The following is a 17,364-nucleotide window of genomic DNA, read 5'->3' on the forward strand; positions in this document are numbered from 1 at the left end:
CAATGTAAAAGCTAATTGACTTGGTTAGAAACCACAACCATAAGGCTGACAAGTGGGCAAAAGTGCTTCTCACACGGCCCGAAGACCTGAGTTTGATCCCCTAGAACCCAAGGTGGAAGAAGGGAACGGATCTATGAAAGGTGTCCTGCGACCATTACCACTTTCATAGCCATAGCATTCGTGCACTGCACTCACACACAAGAAAGACGCTGACCAAGCGATGCCTCCCTCCCGGTTTCCCCTGATGAGTTAGGTTTTGACACATTGAGCAAAGACCTGGGCAAAGCCCCCCATTTCAGTTTTCTCAGGAAAGTCTTGAAAAAACTGAAACAAATAAATGGTTTCAAAATGTGACCAACATGGTTTCAATCTCAGGAAACCTAGGTTTCACATTTACTCAGACTGCCAACAGGATTATTCAGTGCAGGCGACTCCTTACCACAAAGAGCAGGGCTGCTCTGAGGACACGTGAGCTTCCGATAGGAAAATGGCTACTGTGCCAAGATTGGCAATTAAGGACCTACATTTCCCATTTAGTCAAATTATCTGAAAAATGCACTCGTGTGTGTGTGTGTGTGTGTGTGTGTGTGTGTGTGTGTGTGTGTGTGTATCTGCTATAGCACATGAATGGAAATTGAGAATTGAGGACACTGTTGTGGACTCAGTTCTCTCCCTTTACTTGGGTTCTTGGGAGCAAACCCAGGGCACAAGGGTGCTTACTAGGCCATCTTGCTGTCCCCAAAGCTGTGTTTTAAAACTCAGATTCAGAGAGTCGCAAGCAGGTCAGGACAGTGACAGGAGTTTTGGGGCTCAGTATAGAATCCAAGAAGACAGCTAAACTACAATCATCAACTCACTGACCTCTTCCTGGAAGGAGCTCCACTCTGTGTAGCTGATGTTAAGATACTTCATAGGTTCTCCTTTTTTCCCACCCTTCATTCCCACACCCCAATTTCACTCCCTATCTAGGAGAGAAAGCATAGAGGGGAGGTAGAGATCCTTAAATCTAATTTCTTTCTTGTTTCTTCTTTACTTACAGCTGATCTTTGCTACTATGTGAGTTCTTTTTCCCACTCTTTATCCCCTTCCCTGATTCCAGCCCCTATCACTACATAGGAAAGGAGAGAGAGAGAGACAGAGAGAGAGACAGAGAGAGAGAGACAGAGACAGACAGAGAGAGACAGAGACAGAGAGAGACAGAGAGACAGAGAAAGCTTTGAATCTCCTTTCTTTCTTCCTTTCTTCCTTTCTTTCTTTCTTCCTTTCTTCCTTTCTTCCTTCCTTCCTTTCTTCCTTTCTTTCTTCCTTCCTTTCTTTCTTTCTTTCTTTCTTTCTTTCTTTCTTTCTTTCTTTCTTTCTTTCTTTCTTTCTTCCTGTTTCTTGTTTGAGCACTACTAGTAACAAACTGCAAACAATCTCCAGGAATAACAGTAACCACCAACCTCACCTCTCAGGGCCCTTGCATTTATATATCCTGTGAAAAGTTCCCAGAACTCCAAACTTCACAGACTGCAGAGATTATCTGCAGCTGGCTAAACCACGCCTCTGCTGGAGCATGAGGCAAATCATGGTCAGCTACTGCAGACAGTTCGAAGCAGCCTCATGCCCTCACACCTGGGATTAAAATGAAAGCCCATTCTTATAATAGGCCTGTTTTTAAAGAAGCCAAAATTCCAAAATTTGTCACTACGGCTGTGCTGTTTGGATTTTACTATCAGACCAGCAGTCATTTTCTCTTTTTACCTTCATTTTCTATTGTCATAAGGGTTTCATTTTTCTAGTCCTATGGTGAGAGCCCTGGCTGTGTGTACTCATTCCCAATGATATAAAAGACAACTTTAATTATAGATCTGCAATGGAGGACCCTCCCGGGGGGAGCAGTAAGACAGATGGGTCAGTTTCTCCAAGGAATCCTGGAAGAAGACAACACTCCCATTCTCTAGTAAGCAGCTCACTCAAGGACAGACAAGACCAGTTAAGAAACGAAATCCAGTCAGTGACAGTCTTGCAGGGGATAAGAGGTAGGGCTGTCTTTTCGACTGACAAATGGAACGAACATAGGAAGTAAGATGGTCCCTGACACTTGAAAAAGAGCAAAAAACCGCAAGTGAAGAAGCTCATAATGTTTGGCTTTTAATAGGCAATTGAGCATAAATGAGGAACAAAGAAAGTCATTATACTCGGAAGCAGGAAAATTCTTTTCAGCTGGGTGTTGGTGGTGCACGCCTTGAATCCCAGCAATCGGGAGGCAGGGGCAGGCAGGTCTCGGTAAATTCAAGGGCAGCCTGGTGTACAGAGCCAGTTCTGGGCCAGCCAGAGCTGTATAACGAGATCATCTCAAAACAAACAAACAAAAAACTCAAAGTGTGACATTCAAGTGGGAAAGCAGGGCACTACCATGGGAGATCCTGACATTTCTGGAGACTCTGGATTCTTAACTAGAATCATTCTCGTACAAGAACACAAAACCTTTGACATACCTCTAGATGGGATGGGGACATCTAACTCTAGTCGTTACAGTGCAGTTCCCATCTCTTCTTTCTGCATCCTCCCAGCTATCCACAGAAAAAGTCAAACTTATGATGTTCATTCTGCTCCGATCTAGCTAGGACCAATACGAATTCTTCCCCATGGTCTTCATGCTCTCTCACTGTCTGTTGAATGAGCTTTGCCCTGCACATCACTTGCACCCTGCCGAGTGTGGAGAGCCAGCCACACTGTGGCTTGTGATTACTAGCTCTCAGAAGACCAAGGCAGGAGGTTCTTTGAGGCCAACCAAGACTACAGGGCAAGACCCTATCTCAAAAGGCAAATGGTTGGGGATATACTCAGTCACATAGCAAGGCTGGGTTCTATCCCCAGCACAGGGTATTGGTAACTTGACACAATCTTGAATCCTCTGGTAAGGGAGTATTAATGAGGCCCTTATTTAATTTGACTGTGTGCCTTCAAGCTCCTGCTGTCTTGACTTCCTTGCAATGATGGGATGCGACCTAGAATTGTGAGGCAAATAAATCCCTCTCCCTTTAAGTTATTTTGTCAGAGTTATTTATCATAGCATCTGGAAACAAAACTAAGACAGCAAGTTCCTGGTCATGCTTCCTGAAGTGTGAATGCTGTGGGGAGCCGTTCCCGCTCTCTCAGCCGCTGCTGCTTGCTTATCACACCTGAACTCCCCAACTAGAAACTAGGTCATTGCTACGATAAAAATCTAAGACCTCAGGCTCCCTCACCCACACATAAGAAAAGCTATCCCCCAAATGCAGAGCTCAGAGTGTACAGTTTCAGATGTCTTCTCGCTGCTTATGTCTCATGTCCATTCAGAAAAAGTCGCTTGGGTTTATGTGCAGAAGGGGCAACCCAATCCCAGAGTTAGCTGCCATCTTGACATGTCCACATAGCAATGGAAGGAAGGGAGAGAAAAGGGGAGAGTTCATAGGCTCATAGCCAGCAATGTATATGCTGAGTCCAGGTCACCTGAAATGGAACTGGACAGAACCGGGCCTCAAAGTCTATAATCTGGACCATAATGAAATCCAAGTAAAATTCCCGTCGGAAGAACACAGGGCCCAGGTGTCACTTCTCATCTGCCTTGGAAAGTACAATTAAATAACTAGGGAAGAAATGAAGACAGAACCAGGAAGGAGAATCCATGAAACACCATGCAGAGGCCAGGCACAGTGCTTCATACTCTTAATGCTAACACTTGGGAGGCTGAGACAGAAGGATTACCATGAGTTCAAGGATAATTTGGGATACATACTTGAGTCATAGGCCAGCCTGAGTGAGCTGCACAGTGAGGTTCTGTTCTCAAAAAACCAGAAAGAGGCTGGGGATTTAGCTCAGTGGCAGAGCGCTTGCCTAGGAAGCGCAAGACCCTGGGTTCGGTCCCCAGCTCCGGGGGGAAAAAAAAAAAAAAAAACGGAAAAGAACCAGTTGGAGACAAGCTGTTATTTTTTTTAAGATGCCTTCAGCCCTGCAGGACCGCTGGACACCGCACCCCCAGTTGTGTACTTCCAACCGTGCAGCCTCTCAGGCAATCTTTCTCACATCTGAGCAGCAAGTTCTTTCCCTGTGGAACAAACACCTACTTCTGGCCTGTTTATTCCCTTGCCTCAGAGCATTACATAATGACCTGGTCCTCACGGACAGAGAGCAGAGTTCGGTGCCCTCTGGGCTCTGCTTCTCCTCAGTCTCCAGGTGGGGAGGGGACTGCAGCTCACCTCCTTCTTGGAATTCATTGAGCACACCTCCTTCCTCCTTATGTAACTCCACAGGACAAAGGCTTTCTAAGAGCAGCTCCCTTGCCTAAAACATCCAGAACCTTGTACCAAATAAATCTTCTCATTTCACTATGGAACTCTGACCTGGAAACCTTGCTGTGTAGACCAGGCTGGCCTCAACTTCAGAGATATATGCCTGTGTCTGCCTTCAGGTGCTGGGATGACAGGTGTGCCAACATACCTGGTTCAAACAAATGTTTTAACGACAGCGTAGGTCTTAAACACCTGGCACGTGGCCATGGCTTTTGAGATTTCTCAGATGAATGCATCTGGAATGGACAGGCAGGCTATGTGAGTCAAGATGCATAGATTGCACCAAAGCTCACACTAACTTAACTTGCATACATGCTCTCCCTCTGTAACCCATGATGAAATCCTCTATTTTGGTCTTAATTATATAGGAAGATGCATTTGGGATTCACTGTAACCCCCTAATCTGAAGATAATATTCCTGTGATTCAATACAGTGTTCATACACACTGCTCATATAATGCTCTTTCTTCCTTTCTTCCTTCCTTCCTTCCTTCCTTCCTTCCTTCCTTCCTTTCTTTCTTTCCTTCTTTCTTCCTTCCTTTCTTCCTTTCTTTCTTTTTTTGGTATGTGGGATTAAACATCCTTGTATATGCTAAGCAAGCATTCTATGCGGGGCTATATACACCCTAAATGTTTATTGTCTATATGTTTAAAGAATGAATACAAGCTGGATGTGGTAGTGCATGCCTATGTATAATTCTAGCACTCAGGCTGAGACAGGAACATTGCCCTGCCCTGCTTTCAAGGCCAACCTGAACGGGCCAGTCTGTAGGAAACAAAATGGCTCAGCCAGCAAAGTTGCTTGCTGCCCAGCCTGTTTGAGTTCAATCTCCGGGACCCCCCATAAAAGAAAGAACTACCTAGCCTCCATACACATTCTCAGATACAGCATAAAGGAAACAGATAAATGTCATAGCAATGAAAAATAAGCATGCACTTGCTCACACATACATAGACCATCTCTGTAATGATTTGTAGAAAGCTGAGGTCAGAGGAAGAGCTGAGTCTCGCTTTCCCCTGAAAATCTTGTGCATCTGAGTTCTGGACAATGCACTTATATTAATTATGATAGCAATTCAGCAACGGCATCATTCCGGGGCTGCAGTTGGGAAGTGGACGGGTGTGGCGCTTTCTGACTGACACTGCCTCCCAGCAGCCCAGCCAGCAGCATCCGCACAGAGCAGACAGTAAGCAATGTCACGGCCTCCCCCGATTTGTCACCCTCCTTACACTTGGCAAGACACTAAGAGTGTCTCCGAGGAAGTCACCGGGATGGAAAACCAACATGCTCACATTTGAGTTTGCCCAGCCAATGTCACCAGCTGGAGAAAGGTCTTTCTTTGCCAGAGGCTGAAGGGAAATGCTGGGGACAGATTGCAAGGGTGGAAACTGTCTTGGCAGATTTTTCTTGCCAGCATGCATATCCTTGGCTTCAGAACTGTGTGGGAACCATGGGGTGGGGGTAGGGGGGCTGGGGAGGATGGCAGGTGTCAACCATGATCAGTGTTTTTATGAGAGATCGTTTATGTTACGATTTTCTGAGTAAAAGCCAGAATAAAGAATCAAATTCTGCCTAAAAAACTTAAGTCTTTTTTCCATATCACCTAGTCATTTACAACACATTGGTGTCTGTCCATTCACCAGTCCAGGTACCTAATTGGTGTCAAATTTCCTCCCTGGGAAGTGGAGGATTTTATATCAACTTCTGTTCAATCATAGACTTTTTTTCATTAAAGGAAACCGAACCAGACCAGACCAGACCAGATTCTCTGTCCACTATGGAATGGAAAGTCTGATGGAAGGCCCTTAGCTACTGGCAATGAAACCCTGTCTTAGTCCCGTTTCTTGCTACACTGGTAAGAAAAAAGATACCCTGATTTTAAATGCAGCTTTAGGGAGATGAGTAAATCTGGCCCACAATTCCAGCTGCAGTCATGGCAGGAAAGTCAAGACGCAGGGGTTTGGAGCAGCCAATCTCCTTACATCAACAGGCAAGAACAGTGCAATTCAATGACTGAAGTATGCCAGAGCTCCCCTCTTCAGTGGTACAGGGCTCCCTGCCCAGGTGCCAATCATCGATAGACCTTTCAACTTTCAGTTAAGGTAATCAAGATGATCTCTGCCCCACGCCGTCCTATCCCTTCCCTTCAGACAGTTCTTTCCCTGGTGATTCTAGGCAGCGTCAAGTTGACAATTAAAATGAAAATCAGTTACTATGGCCACTTTGGCTAGGACAATAGGAGCAACATGAAGATCTGACTACCCTTTACCCTATCCCAGCTTCCTTCCTTCCCTTCTCCAGATCTGGTCAGACCAGATTCCAGTTAGCAAGCCACCATAACTCCTCCAATCACCACTGCCACCGTAAGGAGTTGAGGCATGTCTCTTCTGTGTTCTGATGGCTCCTTCCTTCATGGGACAGAGTCCTTCCTCTGCAGCAGACCCTGCTCAACTGAAAGGCACACAGCTTCAAGATCAACAGAGCAGCAGCCACAGTGGTAGAGAGAAGCCTGAGGGATATCGTAATTGTTATTTTGTTGCTTCAACCCCAAATCTGTCCTTTCTTGGGGAGGCCTCATCCTGGCCTCTGTGAACATAGAGAAACACTGCGATTCATAATATTTATCCAGAACACCAGGTGACCTACGTCTTCCTACTCAGGCCAGATGGTTAGGTTGAAATGAAAGTCGGCAGAGTTTGTTTTCTCTTTTCTGCCCAGGGCATGCTGCTATGCCCTGCAGAGCAAGAGCACAAGGGGAAGTATATGCTCCAAGAGCTTAACTCAAACCACTTACCCTGCCTAAGGGAACGACAAGTGGCCGCCTTTAATAGATCAAAGGAACGATCTGTGGAGAGATCTGTGCTTTAATTTATAATCTCACCAAGTAATGAATTGTATGTAATCTCTTTGCAGACAGGAACACGGTGGGTTAAGAAGAGTTATGTTGGGCTGGAGAGATGGCTCAGTGATTAAGGGCACTGATTGCTCTTCCAGAGGTCCTTAGTTCAAATCCCAGCAACCACATGGTGGCTCACAACCAGGTAGTTCCGCACAACTAATAACTTACCTAGCACAGAATCCATAGTAGATCACTACAAAAATCGTTTCCCTAAACGGTTCAGCTCTATTCTTATAAGCGAAAGCTTTGGGGAAACATTTATAAATGGAAACTCAACACTATCGGGAAAGTTCCATCAGTGCCTACAATAACTTTGGATTCAGGGATTTCATCTTTCCAGAGTTTAATAATCAGCATTGAGAATCCAGACTTTAAACTCTCTCCGTTTGTACTATAAAAATATCCTGGGAATAATAAGCAAGACAGGAGGAGTGAGCAGAGAAAATGAGATTTATGGGGCTGGAATGACGGATGGCTCAGTAGCTTTTATGAACACCTGCTTCTCTTGCAAAGGAGCAGTTTTCAATTCTCCTCGTCCACACTCGGGTTCTAGGAAATCTTCTGGCCTCCAAGGGTGCCCACAAGCACTGCACACACACATACAGTAAACTAACAATGGATGCTTTGTTTTGGTTTTAGTTTTGGCTTTGAGGCAGGATCTCACGGTGCAACTCTGGCTGTCCTGGAACTCGCTGTGTAGACCACCAGGCTGGCCTCGACTCACTACCTGCCTCTGCCTCCCAAGTACTGGGACTAAAGGCGTGAGCCACCATATCTGCCATAATTTATAAATAAGTCATAGAAAGAGATCTAAGTCGTAACCCACAACACATCAAACAAAAAGCAAAGGACACAGCTCCTGGGCGGATGGTTTAGCAGAGACATCAGAAGTCAGAAGACACTCAGAGCAGCGAGTGTATAACCTTGTGATCTTACTTGCCCCAGTGCCTCTGCCTTCAGAATGGTGCGCTGCCCGTGTTCTTGCTCCCTGTCCCATGAAGTTGGTCGTTGAACCTCTAGGTGCAAGATGGATGAGTCTTTCCATCTCCTTCCAAACCCAGTGGCCTGAGCTGACCGGCAGACCTTGAAGTCTCTGGCACTCGAAGGTTCCAATCCTCAACCTCGGCTGAACTTAGTGACTACATGTCTCATTCTTGCTCCTAGACTGTAAATGATGCCTGACAGAATCAACGTCATTCAACTTCATCAGGCTCTCTCTGAGGGGCGACCTCCACTTTTACCACCTAGATACGTGACGGGCTGACTCTTTTCAAATTTCACTTTTGCCCAATTCAGCCTTACTCTTTCTGCTTGCCATGCAAAGAGAATACCGGGCAAGCAGCTCACAAACTCCTACCACCTTAGAGGCCACTCTTGATTCTGCTGACATCTTGGACCCAAGAGAGGTCCAAAAGTCAACACAGGGACCACAGCACTTGAGGAAAGTTTTCTTCTTGATCCTGGTGACTGCACCTGACTGTCCCCCTCCACACGCTCATCTTTCCCACATTCTGCCTCTGTCTGTCCACTGTGGAAGTCCCTCATTCCCACGAAGTCACTGCGGAACTCTGGAGCTCCCTCCGCTCTTTGACGCTTTTCGACCTTTACCTTTCCCAGACTTGCACAGCCATCTCAGAGTCTCTGGGTTCAGTCTTCCTACCTCTGCTCCATTCAGGCAGGGTCAGAGCTGCAACAGTCTGAGGCCGCCTGTCATCCCTGTTCCCATCTTGTGCATTTAGCATGGTCTTGATGCCTGCTTCAGGAAGAACTGAACTATCTCACATTTAACATATGCTTTTTGGCTCTGACTCCTCCAGAGTGACATCTCATACCTTGCTTTCCTTACTCCCTGACAACGAAATAGTCTGTTTACAGTTTGTCCATCACTCCTCAAACAGCCACGTGTTTTCACACTTCACCTCTGCCGAGGCCATAATCTGTTTCCATCCTATTTGCAGAATATTCAGTATTTCCTGTCAGGGACCTTATTTTTATTACCATTCGACTCTAGTGTATCCAGTGCCTCTGTAGCGCCTTCTACCTTCTAACACCCCTCTTCATAGTCCAAGGGCACCTGCATTCTAATACACTCCAGCCCCCTTTTGACATTTCTGTTAACAGTGTGGTCAGCGTAGTTCCATATATCAAAGCCCAAAGAAACTTAAACAAGCCTCTCAGGACGGGAGGATGGGAAACTGACAGAGGAAACTATGGGGGCAGACCTGGAAACTGCAAACTCAGACAAACTACTGCTAACAAAGGCCATTGGAAACACCAATTCAAAACCTAACAAGCTAAATAGTCCAGGGAATTTCATGTAGGGACAAAGGGTCCTTCCCACCTTAGTGGTCTCCAAGGGTAACACTGTATTTACAGCGCTGCATAAGTGATTATGATAGCACTGGATATTTTGATGCTATTTAAAAATTCAGCATAAGTTAACATCATATAGGGAATATGTAGACATTGGGGAAGATGCAGAAGTCTTGTTTTGTTTTGTTTTTTTTCTATCTAATACAATGATCAACACAGGTCATTGTACAGTTCCAAACTCCTAGAACGTACATCATTATCGACTACTGCATAAGAAATCATGCTACTTCCTGAATTAGCTAGGACCCACGAGTAAACATGAATTAATATTCATCAGCCAGACAAGATGGTGCACATCAGGTCCAGCACGCAGGAAGCCGAAGTGAGACAACCACAAAGAGGATGCCTAAGATGAAGGAAAAAGTGGTCCATTAACCGTAACAAACCGACCAATCTGGTGGGAGATGGGGCCAGAAATATACAGGAAATGTGCGGACACTACACGGAAACCTTTATCAAAAGCTGGATCTACAGACATCTTTAAACTACTTTTAAAAAATGTACGTGTGTTAATATTTTTGCCTGCACAAGTCTGGGTACCACATGCATGCCTAAGAGAGCCTGAAGCCAGAAGACATCAGACAAGATGGGAACTGGAGGTACAGGTGGTTCTAAGTTGCTAAAAGGATGCTGAGAACCAAACTCCCTTTCTTTCCAAAACCCCAAGTGCCCTTATCCACTAGTCTCTTTACACCCTTCTTGGCGAGTAAACATCTAAGAAAGAAGAAATCTTAGATCTAATCGAACCTCACAGCAGCCTGTGGGGACCGTAGCTTATTTTTGTTTTAGAGAAACCGTTGAGTTTGGCAAAAATTTCTAATTGGCAGTAGTTAGCCTATAGTTTTTCCAAAACAATCCACTTCAAACAAACAAACAAACAGACTGTCCTGGCTGGTTTTGTGTGTCAACTTGACACAAGCTGGAGTTATCACAGAAGAGGAGCCTCAGTTGCGGAAATGCTTCCATGAGATCCTCCTGTAAGGCATTTTCTCAACTAGTGGTCAAGGGCAGAGGGCCCAGCCCATTGTGGGTAATGCCGTCCCTGGGCTGGTGGTCTTGAGTTCTATAAGAGAGCAAGCTGAGCAAGCCAGGGGAAGCAAGCCAGTAAGTAACATCCCTCTATGGCCTCTGCATCAGCTCCTGCTTCCTGGCCTGCCTGAGTTCCAGTCCTGACTTCTTTTGGTGGTGAACAGAAATGTGGAAGTGTAAGCTAAATAAACCCTTTCCTCCCCAACTTTCTTCTTGGTCATGATGTTTGTGCAGGAATAGAGAACCCTGACTAAGACACAAACAAACAAAATTTAGGAATGTTAGATGCAAAATATGATTTTTCTTTATTTTTATATATAATTTTGTTTGTTTGCCTTTTGCTTTTGTTTTTTGTTTGTTTGTTTTGTTTTGTTTTTTGTTTTGAGACAGAATTTCTCGGTGTAGCCTTGGCTGTTGCTGGAACTAGTTCTCTGTAGACCAGGCTGGCCTTGAACTAAGATAAGAGATCTGCCTGTCTCTGCCTCCCAAGGCCTGGGATTAAAGGTATGTTTTTAAAGACTGTTTGTACTCAGTGTGCATGTGTCCACTCGTGCAGAGAACAACTGGGTGGTTCATTTTCTCCTCCCATCTTTTAGGCTCTGGGGATTGATCAGACTTGGTTGCAAGTACCCTTATACTCTCAGCCATCTCATCAGCCAATAAAACTTAAAAAAATTAGATCTATCTTTTTTTTTCTTTTCTTTTTTTCGGAGCTGGGGACCGAACCCAGGGCCTTAAGCGCTCTACCACTGAGCTAAATCCCCAACCCCTAGATCTATCTTTATTGATGCTAGATGGCTTCCGTGATCCTTTAAGAAGGGGCTGGGGCTGGGAGAGATGGCTCAGGCACTGCCAGCACCCTGGTCAAGGAACTCACAACCACTAACTCTAGTCCCAGGGAACCTAATGCCACTCTGTACTCCAAGGGTACCTGGGCTCAATATACTCCTGCCTCCACTACTCACATGCAATTATTTAAAAATAAACTTTTTTTGATATTTCTGTCAACAGAGTGGTCAGCATGGTTTGATATGCCAGAGCCCAAGAAACCTTGAAATATTTTAATGTTAAAAATGAACTTTGTAAAAAGACTGGGATTTATGGACTTCCTAGCAGCCCTAAGGCTGTAGGTTCAAGTCCTAGCATTTCAAAGACCTTCTAGCTCAGGATCAGAGGGAGCCATAGCCGTGCATGCTCACCAATAGCCCCCTGTTGGAACCATCCCTGAAGCCTCCTCCCCACGTCCACTCTAAAGATTTTTCTATTTTCCAAAACTCAAGTCTAATTCTTGCTCCTGCAAGTTCAGAATAAATAACCTTGACTTTGCCATTCAGTGAGTCCGCAATCCCAGTTATAAATGAGGCAGATTTATCTCAGTTGGGAAGGATTAGGAGGAACCAGAAATACCTGAGCCTCGGGGATGAGGGCCCTCCAGGTAGGACTGACTTGGGGAAGGATAGCTGCTTCATTCTGAGTGCCCAGATCAACTAAAGACTACACAACCCTCAGGGTGATAAAGTTATCGCTTGCATCTGCACTGTACAATGTCCCTCCCACATCACTGCCCTCCACTAAACATTTATTTAAAAATTCATTCTGCTGACACACCTTAGAACATTCAGTCCTCAGGAGCCTCATCCGAACTCTCAATCTGACAGCTCAGCGCCTCAGCTCCAGTTGAATAGTTTGAGCATTGCGAGGGTTGCTCTCCTCTCTCCCAAAGCACGGCCCAGGAAGAGCAGTGTGAGGGTGTGTGTAAACTTTAATCTCTGCAGCATTTGGTTGGTTAGTTTGGGCTAGTTTAATCTGGCTCCTTTGAGATGCCGTGACTGGAAAGGTCTACACAGCAAAACGGAGCAGCGCAACTCATCATTTCGGTTTCTGGAGTAATTTTTAATTAACTATAACACTAATAGAAGAAACAAAATAATTAAAAGGCAGCTTGTATCGTTTGAAGGAAACCAAGGCTCCCACTAAAATATAGTTTTTCACTGATTTATTATTTTGGTGCAAGGTTGTGGCTGAGGGAAACTCATCTGAGTGGAATTAAGCTGACAGGATTTTGAGCGAGAGGTGTTGCTTGCTTCCCTGAGTAATGACTCAGTGACTAATTTATAAAAGTATTTTTCAGGGGATGGGGAGGGCAGCATTAGGAATGTGAATAAATATTATTTTCACTTTCTGAAGGAGAGGAAGTCTCTCTCCAGACGGAAGGAACCCTTCTACTCTGTCCTTTACTTTGCTGGCCCCGTCTGCAGCAGCATCCTCCAGGGCTGTCAGTAAGGGGTGTTTCTCACCCATGCAAGCACTGCCCTCCACACCCACTGCCTTTCCTTCATCCTGGTGTGGGCGCGAGAGCTCCACACTTACAGCCTCATCGTGGGCTCTCATTCCTACTGGGGCAGTTTGCACAGGACAAAAGTGGCTGCTCCAGTATGACTGGCTTGTTGTGCACCTTAGAAGAGTCAGGGCAGGAGTTCTCCGCCTTGCCTGGGATATCACAAAACCAGCAATCTGATGACCAGAGAGGGTGGGCGATGGAACCACCTGGTCTGCGTTTGCATCCTGCTCCCACCCAAAGGCCATTCCCTAAGACACTGGCAAGTTAATGAGCCTCTGTGTATCACGGTTTCTTCCTTTTAAAGGGAGTGATGGCTGTGAAACGGTAGTGTGGTACAATGGTAGGCGGGCTATATTCCCAGGTATCTGGGAAGGGAAGATAAGGAAGCACTTGAGTCCATGAATGTGAGAAGTTTGGGCAACACAATTGAGACCCTTGTCTCTAAAACAAAGGGCAGAGGAGGAGAGAGACAGACTCGGTTCATGGATTGCAATGAGGATTGAACAAATAGTACACAGGAAACACTTTTCAAAAGTGCCCAGAGGAGGCACTATATACACGTGTTCAACATTATATCATTGTGCATAAGTATAACCCAAGTATCTACTCATTGCTTACAATGAGGGTGGTAAAGACAGCAGCTTGCTCTTACAGCCACCACAGCAAACGAATCTTTGCTACAGAAGAGAATCAGTACTCACGGGAAGATAAGTTTGGGTAAGGCAGCTCCACTCCTAAATGCTCCTGTTGGAAGCAACAAGAAACCAGCCTGCTTTCCTCACAGAGACCATTACTAGACATGACACAGCAGTGTAAAACATCCAAGTCTTGCAAACGCAACATCCCTAACCCTCACTTCACCCTTGCTCTTTACCCCAATAAGCAAGCTTTACAGGAAAGGGGAGGTAGAAAGTGAGAATTTTGACTGCAGAATATTTTCTCCGAGGGACTTCAAAGTCTTGGGAACCTGTTCCAAGGGACGGGGTGAAATAAATCTCTTGATAGAAAAATCTGAACTAAACAATAACGAAACAAGTCATTTTTAATCCCAGCACACGCAGGAGGGAGACAGAGGCAGGTGGATCTCTGCCTTTGAAGAAAGCCTGGTCTACATAGTTCCAGGCAAGCTACAGGGACAGGGAGTGCCTATTTCAAGGGGGGGGAGGGTACGGAGTGGGGGGGGTGGGAAACAACACTGATTAGTGTTGTACTAGGGGCTAATATAGACGTTCTGTTTTTGAAAGTCTCAGGAAGGCAATTACTTGCACAAATACTCTTCAATGGCTTCCTTGACAAACAAAAACCACACAACTAGGGTTGAATGTGCACTCCTTTAATCCCAGCTGGTCTCCAAAGTCTGACTAGCCAGGGCAACATAGTGAGACCCTATCTTTTAAAAAAAATGAGAGAGAGAGAGAGAGAGAGAGAGAGAGAGAGAGAGAGAGAGAGAGAGAGAGAGAATGAATCACAAACACAAAATTATTCTCAAAAATACAGTTTTTCCTCATTATAGTGTACACATCATAGAAACTTTACCCAATGAATAAGGACCAGAAAAATCACAAGTTCGAGGCTGCCCAACCTACATGAAAGTCCTTATTTGAAAAAAAACAAGTAAGCCAAGCTCACTGTTTTTCTCTCATTTGATGGCTCAGAACTTTGGTGTCCTGAAATTGAGATAGATACACCTTATGGCCACCTCTTTAAGTCTCATGTGGATTTCTTTGTGAGCAAGCTCCTTACCGTCAGAATTGACAGCAAGAGGGCAGCAGCCCCAGGGAGACCGTTAGGTACAGCGTTCCCCAGCTGCAGGCTCAGGTCACCTTTTAAGACAGAATCAGGTTTGCATCTAGAATTCCTTCTCACAGAAACCAAACCAAACAAGCAGCATCAGGCAAGCAAGCAAACAAACAAAACAAAACAACCGTCCCAGAGAAATATCTCTTATGATCTGAGTAAGCAGGGGAGGAGCTTGGTGGGTTTTTTGATTTTCTTAGGGTTCTTCAGCTCTGACCACGCCCTTAACGTTTAGATTCTTCCCTGACTCCTAGAAGTCAAAACACCCAAAGACAGTTTTTGGACCATTAAAACCATTTTTACCAAGTGGGGGTGAAGAGATGGCCCAAAGTTAAGAACCTGTGTTGCTCTTGAAGAGGTCCCAGGTTTGCCTCTCAGAACCAGCATGCCGCATACCTGTGAGGAACTCCAGTTCTGGAGGATCCAGCAGCCCACGTGGTACGCAAATATAAATGCAAGCAAATCTTAAAAAATAAAATAAATAAAAAGGGAAGCCTATACATAGCCTGAGATTTCTTAACCAAGCATAAATCGGTTTTGTGTGCTCTTCGAAAAAAAGGAAAAAAGAAAAAGAAAAAAACCCGCTCGGTCTTGCAAAGCACTGCTGTCTTTGGGTGGGTGAGTATGGGAGGGCAAAACGGATGTGACACAGAACAATTTGAAACTCTGATGACTACGAGGAGAAGTCTAAGTCCCCTCCCAAACAAATCTCTAACTACTCCAGCTGCATGACCTCAGGTGATTCCTTTTTCCTTTCTGAGTCTCACCTGATCTCTTTAGATAACAACCCTCCCAGCTCAAAGGAACAAAAAGCCCTTCCGGTGGGCGTGCAGGAGGTGGAGAGTCCTAATCCTACACGTGTCTTTCAGCAAGGCCTTCTTTGGGAAGCTAGTAGGTGCCTTGCCTGAACCCCAAGGATAAAGACCACGAAAGGGGCTACAGATTCTTCTCGGGAAAGAAAAATCCCAGCGTTTTAGGGCCTGTCAAATACTGAGCAATCCAATCTCCAAACTGGACCATTAGAGATTAGAGAAGGCAGAGCAAGCAGAGAGCCCCAGGGAGTCCTCCGGGCCACTTACATACAGGGTCTTCCAGTTTCAAGGGTCTCTTCAAGCGGATGCTGGCGGGGACGGTTTTCTCGATGAGTTCATCAATGCTCTAAAATTTAAAAACGCAAGCTGGTGAACACGACAGGCAGAGAGCAAAATGCCTGAGTTCAGAGAGCCACCTCAATTTTTTTCATCTTCAAAGGCTGGTAGGAACTTCTAGTTAGGGGTTCATTTTAAAGTGAAACTTCAGGAAACAGAAATCTTTTGGAGGAAAAAGAAAATGATGGAGCCGGTTGGTAAATCCGCTACTCAGGGTTCGGGAGCGGCAACTGGAGCTGACCGTATTAATGTACTCTAAGTAGGGAGTCTTCCTCCTTTTCCGGCAAAATTAGGGTTCGTCTGGAGTTGGGGATATTTTTTAAATGCGCTTTTGAAGAGCGGGAACAGCAGAAAAGTTAAGAGAGGAGGAGGCACCAAGAGCTCGCTCGCTTCCAAGCTGGGGCCCGGGACGCAGGAGGAGGGCAAGGTGGGAGCCCGGAGGCCCGGCGGGCAGAGCCCGGGCAGGGTGGAGGGTGGAGGGCCTTACCGCCAGCCCCAGCGCCTGCAGCATCTCCCTCCGGTCTTTGTCTCCCGGGCCGATGTGTCTCCGAGCGAAGTCATCGTGTCTGGGCAGGAGGCGCTCCAGGAGGCGCGAGGCCCCAGCCGCGCCGCGGTCCCCGCCACCGCCGCCACCGCCGCTGCTGCTGTCCCGGCTCCGCGGCGCCCAACTCAAGCCGGTGCCCCGAGCCAGGCGGTGGCCGCCCCCGGCTCCAGGGCCCAAGCGCAGCCCCCATGCCCTGGCACACAGCTGCATGGACGCCGTCACCTCCTTCCCAGTCCACGAGGGTCAGCGGCGCTCTCCGGCCCTCCTCTGGCCCCAATGCCCCGCGAGTGGCCGCTGCAGTCCGTGGATTCCCTCCCTGACCACTGTGGGCCGGACCGGAGGACGGGGACTTGCGGGCAATGAATGGGTGCAGCGAACTGCACTAACTCCGGCAAAGTTCCTCCTCCCTCGGAGGCACCTGCTCCGCACACTTTAAGCGTCGCCCGAAGGCGGGCGGTAGGATGGGGCCAGGAAGCCTTTAGCCAATGGGAATGGGTTGCGGGGCGGGGGCGAGGCAGGGCCCTCCCTTTCTCTCATCTCCTCTGTTCCCACCTCCTCCCACTTCTTTCCCCTCTTCAGCAGCAGGATGGAGTCCCTGCCTGATTGCTGGAAATCTTAGGTCCCCAGTCATTGGGACACAGAAACAGTGTGGGCAGCCCTAAAATTAGTGAAGTTCCTGGACCAATACACTGAGACAGAAGACGGGTCTCATACTGTAGGAGGACTCCAATAGTTAGTTGGTATCTCTCTCCTCATTGACTTTAGGGTCACATCTCACTAGAACCATTATGGGAAAACGAAGGTTTTTTAGTAGTTATGAAGTCTGGGCAAAGAGCACAATCCCTAAAAAATCTTACGCTTTAATCTTTTTTTGTAAAGACTTTTTATTTTTGTTTATTTGTGTGTTGGGGAGAAT

At 46.3% G+C, this 17,364-nt stretch overlaps 1 protein-coding gene across 2 annotated transcripts in view; it reads right to left on the reverse strand.

Annotated features, from left to right (window-relative positions):
• Nucleotides 1–16,858, reverse strand: part of Gldc (glycine decarboxylase) — a 79,004-nt gene extending 62,146 nt beyond the window's left edge. The window contains exons 1-2 of one of the 2 annotated variants that reach the window (XR_015627098.1): nt 16,392–16,854; nt 15,836–15,914 (exon numbers count right to left, since the gene is read on the reverse strand). Coding sequence is in view for 1 of the 2 variants with exons in the window: in NM_001415944.1 (NP_001402873.1) it covers nt 15,836–15,914; nt 16,392–16,658 (346 nt within the window). In the remaining variant the exon portion in view is untranslated. 2 annotated transcript variants of the gene reach the window in all.
• Nucleotides 16,859–17,364: the final 506 nt, after the last annotated feature.

The sequence above is a fragment of the Rattus norvegicus genome, chromosome 1 (genome assembly GCF_021556685.1).
Source record: "Rattus norvegicus strain SHRSP/BbbUtx chromosome 1, alternate assembly SHRSP_T2T, whole genome shotgun sequence".
NCBI classification, from domain to species: Eukaryota; Metazoa; Chordata; class Mammalia; order Rodentia; family Muridae; genus Rattus; species Rattus norvegicus.